Source organism: Kogia breviceps, chromosome 13 (assembly GCF_026419965.1).
Source record: "Kogia breviceps isolate mKogBre1 chromosome 13, mKogBre1 haplotype 1, whole genome shotgun sequence".
In the NCBI taxonomy this organism is placed as follows: domain Eukaryota; kingdom Metazoa; phylum Chordata; class Mammalia; order Artiodactyla; family Physeteridae; genus Kogia; species Kogia breviceps.
In genome coordinates, this window is record NC_081322.1 from 75,893,418 (window position 1) to 75,909,731 (window position 16,314).

The 16,314-nt window shown below is 52.3% G+C and overlaps 1 protein-coding gene across 1 annotated transcript in view; it reads right to left on the minus strand.

The window, feature by feature from the left end:
• Positions 1-290: 290 nt before the first annotated feature.
• The window catches only part of ZC3H12D (zinc finger CCCH-type containing 12D), a 34,306-nt gene continuing 18,282 nt past the window's right edge, over positions 291-16,314 (minus strand). The window contains exons 4-7 of the mRNA XM_059083199.2: positions 10,580-10,719; positions 5,141-5,375; positions 2,111-2,217; positions 291-964 (exon numbers count right to left, since the gene is read on the minus strand). Coding sequence (XP_058939182.1) covers positions 291-964; positions 2,111-2,217; positions 5,141-5,375; positions 10,580-10,719 — 1,156 coding nt within the window. The remainder of the gene's footprint in view (positions 965-2,110; positions 2,218-5,140; positions 5,376-10,579; positions 10,720-16,314) is intronic.

Here is a 16,314-nt window from a genome sequence, read left to right on the forward strand (position 1 = left end):
CTCTGTAGTCTTCAGGCACGAGAAACCACTCCCTCTACGGAAGGCAACCTTATTCTGCAGAACATGGACCTCCAGCAGCAGCCCCTGTGTGGTCAGGGAAGGTCACCAAGTGCCACCGTGGGCAGCGCGGAGGGTGAGGAAGCTGGCCTCCTCCAGGGAACGGGCCATCTTTAAAGGAAAGGGGGCTCCACAAGGTGGGCCAGCCCAGGTGCAGGCTGACCACGGCCACCAGCCCGGTGGGGTCGCAAGGCAAGACTGGGACATCACCTGTGGTGGCCTCGACGAGCTCCTCAGGACTTCCCCACGGGCGCACCGGACCTTTGGAATCTCTGGATGAGGAGGATGAGCCTGGCGATGTCAGAGAGCTCGGGGAACAGGGCCATGACGCTGTCCACCTGGTGGGGCGGGAAGGTGCTGCAGAGCACGCTGCGCGCCCTGGCGCGCGAGTCCACCTCGGGGGCGGCGGCCTGGGGCACGGACCCCAAAGCCCCCCCGAGGGCGTCTTCATCCCAACGCGACCCCACCCAGGCCGAGCGGCCCGGGAGCCAGCCGGCCCCTGGAGGAAGGGCCCACGGGTCGGCGGGCTGCCGGGGCGGGGGGCGCCGGTCGCTCTGCGGGGCGCCGGGGCGGTACCCACCCCGTAGGCCCGGCGGCGCTGGCGGGGACGGCGCGGGCCCGGGCGCCACCCAGTCGGGACAGGGCGGCCTGGGCGCGCGGCCGCTGCCGGGGCCCCGAGGGGGCGCGCGGAGGGGTCCCGGGTCGTCGCTGAGGACGAGCCTCGAGAAGCCGACACCGAGAGTCGCCACGTCGGCCGCCCGCGCGCTCCCCCGCTGCGCCTCCTCGCCGCCCGCGCCCCGCCAGGCCAGCGTTTGAGCGCGGAGCTCATCGGCCACAGCCAGCTGCGCGTGGTGCGGCCTCTCCGGGTGGTAGAACTTGCACTTGATGCCGTAGGTGCATTTCTTGCCTGGAAGGGGCGGGGCAGGGGGAGAGGGCTCCTGGTGAGAGACCTTGGGTGGGGAGGCCCGGTGTGGTCCGGGCAGTGCCCGCCCCACGCGGCCTTCCTCGTTGGAGATTCCTCCGGGAAGGCCCCCGGGCCTGCTGCAGACTTGTCAGGTTTGGGGCGGGACGAGGTGGGGAGAAGTGCCCTGGGGCGCAGACAGGACGAATGAGGGTGCAGCACCCTGCTCCTCGTGGTATTTTCCACAGGACACGGTACCCCAGTGTTACCCACCCAGCGCAGGGGGAGTGTTGTCTGGAAGCTCCCATGACCAGGGACTGAGACCAAATCTCTGGATCCAATGACCTTCAGCCTCCACTTCCCCAGAGACGCTGTGGATCGGGCCAACCGAGTGGCGGGGGAGGGGGGGGCGCGGGGGGGCCGGGGGGGTTGGGAGTGGGTGCTCATGACATAAGATTGTGCCTCCAGTGCTGACTCAGTTTACCCCACCACATCCCTTGTGCTAATCGTTGCCCTCCCCTTACAGACTGTTTTAACAAAGGTGATCAAATAATTTAGCATCCAAACCAGGGCCCTTCACAGGATGGGTCACCTGAATGTGTTCGATCACCTTAATTCTAACAAGAAATGACTCTGAATATCACTTACGGCATCTTAAACTTCTAGAGGCCAAAAACGAGGCCTAGGGGACATTAAATAACTTGCCCAGAGCTGGCTAGAAAGCTGGTGTCCCTGGAGAGCTCTGGGATAGAATCCTTAATTCTTAATGGATAGCACCAACCAAAGTCCCTAAGGGTAGGTAGGGGTTTAGGTAGGACTGGGGGGCAGGATGTGGACACAAGGTGCCAGGGGAGGGACTGAGAAAGGAGAGCCTGGAGCGCACACAGCAGCATCCCAGCTCCCTGGATGTGGCTTTGCTGTGTGTGTGACCCCTGCGTCCAGCCCTCACAAACCGCATGCAACAGGGGTCCAGGATGGCAGTTCATCATTACAATAACCCTGTCAGGAAACTGCCATCCAGAGAGGTTAAGTTTCCTCCGCAGGGTCACACAGCTGATTAAGGGCAGAACCCGGGCTACAGCCCAGGCCGCAGACCACCCAGCCAGCGCTCCTGACCTGCACAGGGCCCACTAGGCGTGGGGCGCTACCCACCGTAGGGGCAGTGTTGCCAGGACGGCTCTGGAGGCTTTGGCTTCCTGCTCAGGAAGTTGCTCAGGGTGGGTCCCCGACGGCCCAGGGGGTCATCAGGAGGCATGAACCTGGAAGACAAGCACAGGGGAGTGACTGCAAGGCCCACGGGGACTGCCGCGTGCCCTGTGCGGGGCCGCCCGGGAAGGGAGGGGCGGTCCGAGGACTCCTTCTCCCACCCGGCGGCTGTCAGAGAGCGTTAGAGCCCAACAGTCCTGCGCGCGCACTGACCCGCACAGAGCGCGGCACTGACGGATCCCAGGACAGCAGCCCCCGGGGCCTTGCCCATGTCCTTCTCCTGCTGAGTCAGCACTGCCAGATCACTTAGCAACTCCCGGAAACATGCAGGCTCCGGGCTTCACACCAGACCTGCTTAATCAGAACCTCAAGTTGTTCAGGAATCTGCATTTTTAACAACTTCCCAGGTCACTTTTATCCACAATAGCTGAAGCATAACTGCACTAGGTCTCCCCTGGGAACTAGTCTGAAAGTGACCTCTAAGCTGCATTCCAATGTCCTCAACAGGAGGCTGGAGACCTCCGGGGGGCCCGGGGGGCTCTCTGGTCCTGGGAGCTCCATTTCTCCTGTGTTGCCCCCACAGCTCTGGGCCTCTCAGGTTGGGGATGAAAATTAACAGAGTTCAAAACGCCAGCTGGTGGGTCAGTGAAGCAGCGGATCCAGGTGCAGCTGGCACATAGTCTCAGGGCTCAGTGCAGGCTCCACCCTCCTCTGCAAACCATGGGCGAGGGTCACTTTGTCTCTCTCTGACACCACCCTGACCCCCCCCCCTTCCCCTTCCCTTCCCTGGCATTGGTCTGAGGAAGAAGGGAATGCATCCTGTATGCCCGGGAGCTCAAAAGCGAAACAACATTCCTCAGAAGGAAAACTCCCTCGTTCAGCAGGATCCACTTTTCATATGAATACTTTTGTTCCCAGGAGGCACTTCCAGCTCATACAAAGGTTCCACTAGAGAGGGAGTGGATTCCAATCGGGGGCTTGTTTTCATGGGCTGGTTTCCCCCTTAATGTCAAGGGTCACGCTGGGGTCCCACCGTGCAGACCACATCCACCAGGCCGGCCCTGGGCTGGGTGATCCCTGGTCCCGGGTAGCCTCCGTGGCTCAGATCCCAGCGACACAGCCGGCTTCTCAGAGTTGGGCCCTGACCAAGAATCTGGGGCGCCACCCAGTGCAGTTATTAAAAATTCCCAAAGGCTTCACCTCCTGCTCTTTCCCGGGCCTCACAGCCGGGAGCTGGGCCAAGAGGGCCCCTACGGACGTGCCCTGGGCACGGGGCGAGCGTCCTTGCCCACAGGCAGGCGGCAGGCTCTGCCCTCTGGCAGTCGGGGCACCTTCGGGCAGGCCCCGAGCAGAGGCCAGTGTGTCAAGAGGACTTGGCCTGGACCCCAGGCTGTCACCGGGTCAGAGGCGGCCATGATCCATCAGACCTCGGTGAGGATTTTCTGGATCCAATGGTGCCAGCCTTGCCAGATTCCTCCGGGCCTGAGCCAGAGAGAGGGAACCACCGGCCTTGCGAATGTGGAAATGACCATGGGGGAGACTGCGGGGTAGCTGCTGTGACCATCCACCCTGGGGCTTAAGAGGATTCCTCTGCCTCCTTGGCTGTGGGCCTAGGGGTAGTGGGGGCAGCAGTACCCCCTGGCCTGGCCTGAGAATAACTGCTACCACTAGGGGTACAGTCCTCTCTGGTCCTCACGACCATCTCAGAGGTAAGTGTGACTAATCCAAGGGCAGATTATTCAAGGTGAAGAACATTCAGCCCAGTGAGGTTGGGAGCTTTTCTCACCACACGCAGCCAGTAAATGGCAGAACCTCAGTTTGAAACCTCATCTGCTGCTTCCAAAGCCCTAGCCCTCTCCACCACACACACACAGCCCCGCAGGCTCCAGGGTCAGGAGCTGGTCCGCCGTGTGCAGGCGGCCTGATATAGCGGCCCCGTGGCCTCTGTCTCCCCATCTTCCCTACCCCAGGGCTGCAGCCATTTACACTCACTCACTCAGTAATCTACCACCAGTCATTGGGCTCCTGTAATGCTCCAGGATGGCTGGAGCTGTGGCAGATAAGACACATACAGTCCCTGCCCTCACGGAGTTGGAGAGCTTGTCCCACACCACATCCCTAAAAGCCAGTGAGAGAGCCCAGAATGAGGACCGAGCTACCATGACTGACAGAAACTGGAACGGGGGTGATGTCCCAGCCTGCTGCGCCCTCCGCATCTTGCGCCACCCTGCGACCGTGCCCCTCTTGCCAGGCTCTGCAGCGTGCCTGAGGACGCCTGCAGTGGACCAGCCGTCGTGTGCTCCCCACCTCAGCTCCGTCTAGGGGCCCTCACCCAGCCCCTGCTAACTGGCCTGTGCTTTGTGACCCTGACTTCAGCCTCCTTCCACTGTAGCTGGTTGGTCCGGGGGGACCTGGCCCAGGAGAAACACCCTAGGGGACAGATGCACCAACCAGATTCTCTTGAAAGTGTCAACCGAGATGTATTAAGACAGAGACAGTTCCAAGATCTTTACAGCCCCAAGGAAAGGCGATGTTGCCCGCTCCCATCCGTAATTCAAAACTTTGAAAAAAAAAAACAAGACAGAAGCATGACGTAAGTGAAAGAGAGTGCAACAAAGTTAGATTCACCCCACGATGACAGTTCCAGTGCTCTTATTTGAAATGTTAAATTCTTCAAAAATAAAAACAAAAGAAAGGTTCCCCCCCCAAGGCCATGCTTGGACCCCTCATAGGGCAACTGGGTGCTGGCTCAGCTGGATGTGGGCGTGGGAACAGAAAGGTCACAGGACAGTCGGGACAAGACAGCCCCGTGGGGGAAATCCGGTCGCGAAAGAGAGGAGACAGAGAGGTGTGCGGCAGGGAAGGGGCGCGGGCGGCCCGGGGCAGCGGGGCTCTGGGCCCGTGACTAAGCCCCGGCGGGGGCCCCGTCACCGCCCCGCCCCCTACCCGCCCCGGGACCCCACGGGCCACACGCACCGGTCATTGACGAAGGAGAACATGAGCAGCCTCTGCTCGATGAACCACTTCCACTCGGGGTTCTCGCTCTGCAGGTCGCGGTAGTTGTCGTTGGAGACGATGACCCCGTCCTGCTCGTAGGCCACCTTCACGATGTAGCGGTCGTCGTAGCAGACCACGCGCTTGCCGCTGACCTTGCGGGACGGCGTGTACACCAGCACCGCCTGCCTCTCCAGCTCCTCCAGCACGTGCTGCTCTGGGGGCCGCAGGGCGGGGGGCCGCATGAGGCGCTTTCCCGGACGGACTCTCCGCCCGCAGAGCCGTCCTAAACTCCGGAGCAGCCCCGGCAGCTCAGGGCTCCTCTCTGATCAGCTCGCCCCCGACCCCCTCCCCCGTCCCCGTCCCCGCTACGCCTCCCTCCCCCTACTCCCCTCTCCCCCTACACCCCTCCCCCCTCTCCCCCCTCCCCCTCCCCCCTGTGGCCCAGCCCAGCAGGCGAAGAGCAGGGAGGTCTCGAGAGGAATTTGCCAGCAGCCTGAGGTCAAGTGGGCTCTTGGCTTCTGTCCTGCCTGCGTCATGACAGGAGTCCCGAGGACGGTGCCCAGCCAGGGAGCCACACTTTGGAAGGAAGAGTGAAGCCACAGCTCTTGTCCTTGTGATGGTTACCTGCCCCGTGCCCCTGCCACGGTGGACACAGAGGCCTTCTGGGGAAAGACATCCCTATTTTAACTAGGGTCCCGGCACTTAGGAATTACCAGGAGCCCTGCATCCAGCTGGAAGAGTGCCGCCAGGGGCCTTAGCGGAGAACCACTGCCCCCCCCCACCTCCCATGACACAGGAGTCTGCAGGGACACCTTCAGGACGGAGCAGCCCACAACTGACAGCTCCGAGGGACACGAGAATGTCACGCAGAGAGGCCCGGATTAGGAATCTGCAGCCTGCATTCCGCTCTTAGCTCCAGCTCTCGGGTTTTTCACCCCTCTCTGAACATCAGGTTTTGCACTTATAAAATGAGGAACATGACTCCTGCACCTGCCTCACAGCATCTGTGGGGCGACTGGACCGGCGCATGTGGGGCGAGCCCCCAAGAAGCCTGGGAGGAGGGAGTGTGTCCCGGGAGCTGCAGACGCTACAGGGTCTCTTAGCAGGAGCTAAAATCTGCATCCCTGGACGGCCTACTCTTTGATCTTAGTTTTGCCTTCCGAGACAAAAGAAATCCCTTCCGCACGCACAAAACAGTTACTCCGCATGTAGAAAATTATTAGTATATTCATCCCTCATGTCTCAGTCCTTTCCTATATGACATGGTTCCCAGACTTCTTTTAAAGTGCATAATGCATGTATGGTACAAAGAATAATTTTTTTAATGCCGTGTGTGTAGTAATCATTTTGTAATGTATAAAAATATCGAATTGAGACAGGAAGGAAGGGGGCAGGGCACAACTATTGAAAGAATGACACAACCATTAAAGAAGAACGGGACAGGGCTTCCCTGGTGGCGCAGTGGTTGAGAATCCGCCTGCTGATGCAGGGGACACGGGTTCGTGCCCCGGTCCGGGAAGATCCCACGTGCCGCGGAGCGGCTGGGCCCGTGAGCCATGGCCTCTGAGCCTGCGCGTCCGGAGCCTATGCTCCGCAACGGGAGAGGCCACAGCAGTGAGAGGCCAGCGTACCGCCAAAAAAAAAAAAAAAAAAAAAAAACGGGATACACAAAAACTGGTTAGAATCTACTAGGCGCAAGATGGCAGAAGATTAGACTTCCCTAGACCTTGAGCCTCATTATACCCTTATTGTAATGCATTAGCTAAATGACCATGACAGTTCCAAGGCTAACCATAAAAGGCCAAAAAGTAGGGGTGCCCCTATTCCTAGAAACCTCTGCCCCTTCTCCAAGACAGTCAGAATATTCCTCCCACTCGTGAGCCCAGCCCATGAAAACTAACCACTCCATATCGCAGGGCCGGCTCTCACCCTCTGAGATGGACCACACCCTGTCTGTGGGGTGTGTAGCTCTCTAAATAAACCTGCTTTCACTTTACTATGGTTCACTCTAGAATTCTTTCCTGCCCAAAGCCAAGGACCCTCACTTGGTAGTCTGTCCCAGGGACTCACTCAAGACCTGGGACATGACTGTCCTCTTGGCCCCATTTTTCCTGCAACAGAATCACTATGTTGTACATCTGAAATTAATACAATACTGTAAGTCAATTATACTTCAATTTAAAGTTATAATTCATTAGTTAAATGCCATGTGTGTGGTACTCCCTTTGAGAACTAGAACGCGGCCCGTGCTTTGAAGTCCCCATTGCCCCTCGAAGTTTGCATCTCCCTCCACTCCCATTAAGATAACCCAATTTTGAGAACTCTGTGTTTATAATTCCCTTGCTTTTACTTTTTAAAATGCATATATATGTACCCTTCAAAAGCACAATTTCCAATGTGATTATGAGCCTCCAGACTTTACACAAATGGAATCATTTTGCACATATTCTTGGGCAACTTCTTTCCTCTTTGAACATTGTGTGCATGAGGTTTGGCCATGTCATGACTGCCAGTTTTGCACAGAAGTCTCCTGGCACAGAAGGACAAGGTGTCTTTTTTTTTTTTTTTTGTGGTATGCGGGCCTCTCACTGTTGTGGCCTCTCCCGTTGCAGAGCACAGGCTCCGGACGCGCAGGCTCAGCGGCCATGGCTCACGGGCCCAGCCGCTCCGCGGCATGTGGGATCTTCCCAGACCGGGGCACGAACCCATGTCCCCTGCATCAGCAGGCGGACTCTCAACCACTGCGCCACCAGGGAAGCCCCTCTAGGGTCTGTCTTAAGGAGTGATATTGGGCTTCCCTGGTGGCGCAGTGGTTGAGAATCCGCCTGCCGATGCAGGAGACACGGGTTCGTGCCCTGGTCCGGGAAGATCCCACATGCCGCGGAGCAACTAAGCCCGTGAGCCATGGCCGCCAGGCCTGCGCGTCCGGAGCCTGTGCTCCGCAATGGGAGAGGCCACAACAGTGAGAGGCCCGCATACCGCAAAAAAAAAAAAAAAAAAAAAAAAGGAGTGATATTGCTGAGTTGTAGGGAAAGGCACTTTACAAGGTAATGCTGCATTATTTTCCAAAGTAGTTATATCAAGTTACTTCCCAACACAGCATCTAAAGCAACCTTGCCAGCACTTGGCAGTTGCAGGTTTTTAAATTTTTCCCAATCTGGTGGGTGTAAAGTGGCCTCTTGTTGTGATTTTATTTTGCATTTCTCTGGTTACTAATACAACTGAGCATGTCTTCATATGTTTATTGGCCATATGTGCTTTCTCTCCTGTCAAAGGCCTATTCATGCCTTAGCACATTTTTCCATATATTTGTCCTTTGTCTTGGTCTTATGAATTTGGATAAGTTCCCTACAGATTCCAACAGGAATCCTTCATCGGGGATATGTGATATATGGCCTCTCCCAGGTTGAGGCTTGTCGTTTCGTTTTCTTGTTTTGGTGGTATCCGCTAATGAATGGAAGCTTTTACTGTAATGTAGGCAAATTTATAACTCTGCTGTCTCTCTGCATTTGTTGTGGCTTCCTTAAAAATTCTTCCTTACCCCAAAGTGAATTCCCTACTCTTTACCCATTATGTATTGCACAATATACATTGCACAAGATTGCACAGCTGTTGAAAGCCACCATTCTCCATGTTCAGACCATAAAGAATAATCTGGGACAACTGGTCCGTAATGAACACAAGTGTTTATCCCCCCCTCCGTCTCAGTCCCATTGAAAGAGAAGGGAAGCAGTACAGAAGGGGTAGAGAATCCATAAACACATTAAAAATGGGCTTGGGGACAGCAGCAAACCCAGGATTTTGACAAATTTTAGGAAGACAGAAAGCAGGTAGGGTCAGAGACTTCCCTGGCGGTCCAGTGGTTAAGACTCCGCGCTTCCAATGCAGAGGGTTTGGGTTTGATCCCTGGTCGGTGAACTAAGATCCCACATGCCACGTGGCAAAAAAAAAAAAAAAAGAAAAAGAAAAGAAAGAAAGAAATAAAGCAGGTAGGATCATATTGATCCTACAGTACAAAGGGAACCACAGCCCAGAATGTGCACGGAGGCTGAGGCGGAGGTAGAGCCCGTTCCCTGCAAAGTCCCAGAGCTCTCCAGCAGGACTGGCGAGTCAGCAGAAGTCGGATTATTAACTGAAGGGCTACCATGGGGCAGTTGCATCCACCCTTTCCGGTCCCTATCACTGTATGGGAAGTGAAGCTATAACTAGGAAGGAGGAGGTTCCCACGTGGCCTTTGACCTCCGAAAGTAAAACCGTCATCCTCGTGGCACTGGAACGTGTGGTGGGCAGGGCGTCCAGCTGCCTGTCTGCTCTGCGCAGGTGTGCAGAAGTGGTGTGCTCAGCACGTTCAAGGATCCGCCCTTAAATTTCAGGGAAAGATCCAAATGCCAGGAGAGGAAGCCCATGGCAACTGCACAGGTATGTACTTAACCAGTCTGGTGCTTTTTTCACAAGTAAACACTGACAAGCAAAGGATCCCCAGACTTTTGAGTAGAAGATTTAACAGCACAAAGAGAGGGAAAGAGAGAGATGAACACAGAGAACTGACCCCAGAAAAAATAAATATGATTCATGGAACTTCAGAGAACTTTTTAAAAGTCTGTATTAGTATAGGAATGGTCAAGAAGATACCGTGTCTGTAAAACAAGAATAGCGTTTTACTTAAAAAATAGAATCAGAAAGAGAAGAAGAAGCAATTGGTAACCACTGGTAGAACTGAAAACAAAACCAACAACTTTTGGTTAAAAGGCTGGAAGAAAAAAAGTCAATGAAACCTGCCAGCATCACGAAGAGGTCGGCCCCAACATTGCGGACTTGGCTGAGATGATACCAGCAGTGGCTCAGCATGTGATTTCTTCTTATAAGAAAGTCAAACAAACAAAAACCCTGTTTATTTAAACCACCTGTTCTATTATTTGTAGCTGAAAATATTCCTAGCTGATATAAGAATTAAAAATAAAGAATTCCCTGGGTCTCGGTTTCCTTTGCTTTTTTAAAAAATGGAGAGATTTAACTAGATATTCAGTTAATAAATATCACTGGACCGAATGGATGCCTCTTTCAGTACCTGTATTCTACTAGGGCTGGGATGTAGACCCAATCTTTCTGCAGAGTGTTAAAAGTTATAAGATTCTATTATTTTTGGAACTTAATCTTTCTCACTAAAAGAGTAAATACTTTGTTCATTTATCTATCAACAACTATTTATTGGGCACCTGCTATATGCCAGGTGTTACACTAGGTGATAGGGCTCTGGCAGGGAACACTCATAGTCAGTGCTTTCATGGAGCTTATAGGCCATTGAGGAAGACAGACATTATCAAACAAACGGTGAGCAGATAATTGACCGTAATTTTCAGGAGTACTATGGAGGAAAGGTGTATAGTACCTCTTGAGAATGTACCTGCTTCAACATACCTCTAATCGGGGTATCAGATCTTGGTGGTTCTTTCCTCCAGGAGGGGACAAAAACTTTGATGTAGGTGTGTCCTCTGTCCCTGAACCAGTCCACAGCCAGCTGGATTCCCCGGCAAGAGAAGGCTTCTTTATTTCCATGACTACAATGAGAAAACAAAGACATCTGCAGAGAAACGGGAAGGGTTCCTCAAGAGTGATTTTTTCCTGGGAATAGCCTGGATCTTAGTCTCATGATCAAAGGGAATCAGGCAAATCTGCATTTTGAAAATAGGTCATTCTTTGCACAAAATATATCCCTTAATTGGAACCAATTCGCTTGTGATAATACGTAGAGGGTCTCGGGCTCCAAGTGGAGTGCGTTCCAAGGATTAATAGACAAGATCCTCTAATTAACTGAAGCTGATATGGATCAAGAGAGGGTTGTCAATGTGATACTGGTCTTCACAAGTCCAAGTAAGGAGGCCAATGTGCCCCACAAATTCCACTGTAATCATCCATCAGTGGAGGCAGGAAGGAGAGAGTAGTGCGAGAGGAGGCCCAAGACCATGCAGGGGGACTTCCCCGGTGGTCCAGTGGCTAAGACTCCGTGCTCGCAACGCAGGGGGCCCAGGATCGATCCCTAGTCAGGGAACTGGATCCCACATGCTGCAACTAAAGATCCTGCATGTCGCAACGAAGATCTCGCGTACCGCAACTAAGAGCCAGAGCAGCCAAATACAAAAATAGAATAAATAAATATTTTTAAAAAAAAGAGAGAGAGAGAGACCAGGCAGGGTCTTAGGAGCTAGAAGACCTGTCCACTCCTAAGAAGCATGAGAAGCCGTAGAAGGATTTTAGGATTTTAAGACTGGGGGTATATGTGATGTGATGAGATGTGATCTGATGTATGTTTCAAAGAGTTCAACCTGGCAGCACAGAGGACAGTAAGTTGGAAGGATCCAGAGTAGAGGAAACACCAGTTAAGAAGCAGTTGTAGTCATCAAAGCAAAACCTGATGGTGACCTGGACCCAGCTGGTGGTGGTGAAGAGGAGGTGAACTTGAGAGATAGTTAGAAGGTAGTGTCTCCAGAATGTGGTGATTGACTGGGTACAGGGGTGATAGGGAAAAAGGCATTGAGGAGACTTCTGACTTGTATAAGGGGACGGAGGGCTCCCTGAGACAGACCCTGTTTGGGAGGAAGACAGGATTTAGAGAAAACAATCCTGAGTTTGGTCATGGACACATGGTGAGTTGGGAGGAGCCTTGGTGACCTCTAAGTGGAAATATTAAATAAACAGCTAGGGTTCAGAAGAGAGGTCTGGGTGATAGAACATGTGAGTCATCTGTTTAAGCACCAGTTGGAGCCACCGCGAGGAGAGAATTGCCTGGACAGAGAGTGAGCATCCAGGGGCTGGACCTGGAGGAGCTCTGGAACTGAGCAGCTGGCTGCAGGTAGAGCAGGACCACCACGTGAAAGGAACAAAGGCATCTCTCAGAAAAGAAGGGGGTAAAGCAGAAGAGGCTGCACCGTGGAAGCCTCGGGAGGAAGGCAGCCAGATGCTGCTCTGAGGGGCCAGTGAAGCCTGAAAACACCCCTCAGACTTCATCAGTGGAGGTCAGCGGCATTTTGCTGGAGAGGGAGACAGGTACGTAGATTTGAGATGCTGAGAATGCGGACTCACTGGGACTCGGCCATGGCCTGGCCTCAAGACTAGCTCGCGCCCTGCTCACGACTTCCTCCCAGCCACCCGCACTCCCTCAGCCCTTTGTCCTGACCATGCAACTCCCTTCACTCCCATCACAGGGCCTTTGACCAACTATTTCCAGTCCTCTCAGCCCAGTCCATTCCTCCTTCAGCTTCATTGTCACTTCCTCAGGAAAAGCATCCCCTCGCCTCTAAACCCCGTCAGATGCCCCTCTTACGAGTCCTCACAGCACCATCCTTGTCCTTCCTGGCACTTGTCACAGTTGGACATGCACACTCCCCCCACAGGATGAATTGGGCCCCCCCCCCCTTTCTAGAGCATAGGCTCCTGTTGCTGCGCATTGTTCCCAGCACCTAGCATGGTGGTGCCTGATAACTGGTAAAGGCTCAACAAAAACGTGTTGAAGAAATGAATGACTGCGAAGAAACCGCTCTTTTTTTTTTTTTTTTTTTTTTGCTCCGGACGCGCAGGCGCAGCGGCCATGGCTCACGGGCCCAGCCGCTCCGCGGCACGTGGGATCTTCCCGGACCGGGGCACGAACCCGCGTCCCCTGCATCGGCAGGCGGGCTCTCAACCACTGAGCCACCAGGGAAGCCCAAGAAACGGGTCTTATGAGCAGCTGCAGGAGCGGCAGCCCAGGCACAGGGCAGGGGTGGCTGGAAGGACTCGGAGGCAGGAAAGGCTTGAGTGACCAGGGACTGAAAAGAGGACAGTGCGGCGGGAACCTGTGGAGCCAGCAAAGGGGAGGTGGGAGGGGCAGGGCTGGGTGCTTAGAGAGCCAAGGGTCCCCGTGACTCTCGTATCCTCTCCGCGTCCAGGCAAGGCTAACACATCAGATCTTCACATTTGTGCTTTCTCTTGTGCGTGGCTTCTTCCGCTACTTTCTCAGAGAGGATTAGGATAGGTCCAGGTTTATAAAGTACAAAAGGGAGCCTTTAGAAACGCTAATCAATGGTGTTCGAAGTTGGGCTTTGTGGAGATTCAAGAGAACTCTAGATTCCTGTAGCTCCAGCGACGTATCAGGAACCAGGCCTCACCCCCCTAGATCTGTAGGGTCTTCCAGCTTAGAGAAAATAGCCCTTTGGCCGTTGTCGCTGAGCTGTGAGGCTTATGCAAACAGTAAAGAGAAAATATCAACAGGGGGACTTCCCTGGTGGCACAGTGGTTAAGAATCCACCTGCCAGGACAGGAATAAAGACGCAGTTGTAGAGAATGGACTTGAGGACATGGGGAGGGGGAAGGGTAAGCTGGGACGAAGTGAGAGAGTGGCATGGACATACATACACTACCAAACGTAAAATAGATAGCTAGTGGGAAGCAGCTGCATGGCACAGGGAGATCAGCTCGGTGCTTTGTGACCACCTAGAGGGGTGGGATAGGGAGGGTGGGAGGGAGGGAGACCCAAGAGGGAGGAGATATGGGGATATATGTATGCGTATAGCTGATTCACTTTGTTATAAAGCCGAAACTAACACACCATTGTAAAGCAATTATACTCCAATAAAGATGTTTAAAAAAAAAGAGTTTGTAGCAAATGTAATTTCATCACGTAGAATTACATTATCTACTTAATCCATTGTCACTGAACATTTAGGTTGTTCCCAGTCTTTTGCCATTATAAATAATGACATAGTTAACATCTTCGTGCATAAAACTCTACTTGTATTTCAAAATTATGTCGTGACGATAGATTCCCTCAAATTAGAATTACTAGGTCAAAGAACATGAGTACTTTTATTAAGGGTGTTGATACACATTGCTAAATTATTATGGAGAGATTGTACCAATTCACATTCCCACCAGTGGTGTATTAGAGTAGTGCGTCATTTCAACAGTTTGGTAACTTTATTTGCAAATAATGAAATCTTGCTTTAATTTGCATTCTTTGATTACTGATGAGATTGAACATTTAAAAAAATAGGTTCATTAGCTATTGTTTTTTCTCTGTGAATTTTCTATTCATGTTCTTTGCTTATTTGTCTATTGCATACCTTTGGGGATGTCTGTTTTTTCTTTTACTTGTAAAAACATTTACCTATTAACGATATTAAGCTTTTGTCATATTATTGCCAATGTTTTTTCTACTTTAGTTGGACAAGTAATTTTACAATTCTTGATATGAAGAAGTTTCAGATTTTTACATATTTAAGTGTACCTATCTTTTTCTTTGCAGTTTCTTTTTTTTTTAACTGAGTTTAGAACATTATTACTGATTCAAGGATATGATAAATAATCAACTTTGTTTTCTTTAGTTTTATGACTATTTTTCATATTTATCTTTTTAGTATTTTAGCATTTGTTTTGTGGTAGAATGTAACGTGCAGCTCTAAGCAATATTTTTCTTTCAAAGTAGATAGTTGGTTTCTGTACACAATTGATTGAATAACCCAATTTCTTTCCCATTGACTGGTGGCCCTTTCTTCATCTTATATTACTTTCTTATGTAGTCAAGGGTCTATTTCTGGGGCATTTCTTCTCCAATGGTTTGTGGGTTTTGTTCTCAAGTAATACATTGTTTTAATTATTACAGCAATAATACTACTTATATATCTTCTTTTCCTACAGGTAATACCCCTTATTTCTAATTCAGTATTTTTAGTTAGACTAGGATTTTTTTTAGAAGAGTGTTTAATAAAAATGGTAATAGTAAAAAAAAACAAAAAAAAAATAAAAGAATCCACCTGCCAGTGCAGGTGACACAGGTTCGATCCCTGTCTCGGAAAGATTCCACATGCCGCGGAGCAACTAAGCCCGTGCAGTACAGCTACCAAGCCTGTGCTCTAGAGCCCGCGAGCCACAACTACTGAGTCCGTGTGCCACAACTACTGAAGCCCACACGCCTAGAGCCCGTGCTCCGCAACAAGGGAAACCACCACAATGAGAAGCCCGTGCACCGCAACGAAGAGCAGCCCCCGCTCGCTGCAACTAGAGAAAGCCCACGTGCAGCAACAAAGACCCAACACGGACAAAAACAAACAAACAAATAAATTTATTTTTTTAAAAAAATCAGTGGGGCCGTCTGTGGTAAAAAGGAAGAGGAAATGGAAAGCTAGTCCCTTCGGCCCCAGCAGAAGTTGCAAAACAAGGAGGTGAACGGAGAATGAGGGGCCACTCACAGCGTCCTTACCCTGCCCCCAAGGCCTGCCCCACTCGCTGAGCCATGAGGGGACGGGAGGGCTGGAGACACCGCGATGGATGCGAACAGGAAGCTGAAGGCTTGTCTCTCAGCACAGCCTGGGCCTGTCACAAGCCTCTCAGAGAAATCCTGGTTTCAGCGGGTGCAGCCTCCCGCAGGGCTGCAGGGCTGCCGTGGAGGAAAGTGGCGGATAGATGAACCGGAAGCGACACCCCTGGATCCCTTGCTTCCCCAGGCCTGGAGGATTTCATGCAGCCTGGGAATGGACAGCACTTGAAGCCTGCATGGTTCCCCCCAAAAAGGCCAAATGAGACCAATGACCCTCTCTGTTGACCATTCCGGAAGCCAGGCCAGCCCATTCCTTGCAGAGGAGCCCGGTGAGCGTCCCAGACCCCTCTCCCAGACAACACCAAGTCTCAAAAGGCTCCAGATGCCATTTGGGAGAGGAGCAGGGGAAGGGAGAGGAAACGCGAAGCCTGAGTCCTCCAGAAGACAGAAGACACTGAGCTATCACAGACGGGCGAGGGTAAAGTGTGCTCCTTCCCACTACCTAAAAGGCAGCGAAGAGATTTCATCTATCATAGAAAATAAGGTCTGTGTCTGTGCACATTGCAGCAGTGGTGTGAACATCTGATGATACCCACACTCCCACCCCGCCCCCGAGCACATGTATCTCTTGGCCGCAGCAAAGTCTGCCCACAGTCCATTCTCAAGAAAACTTATCTTTGCCACAATTCTTTTAAAATGTGTTTCTCTGGCGTGCCATGTGGCATGCGGGTTGCAGGATCTTAGTTCCCCGACCAGGGATAGAACCCGGGCCCCCTGCATTGCGAGCGTGCAGTCTTAACCACTGGACCACCAGGGAAGTCCCTAAAATTAGTTTCTTTTTTTTTTTTTTTTTTTGCAGTACGCA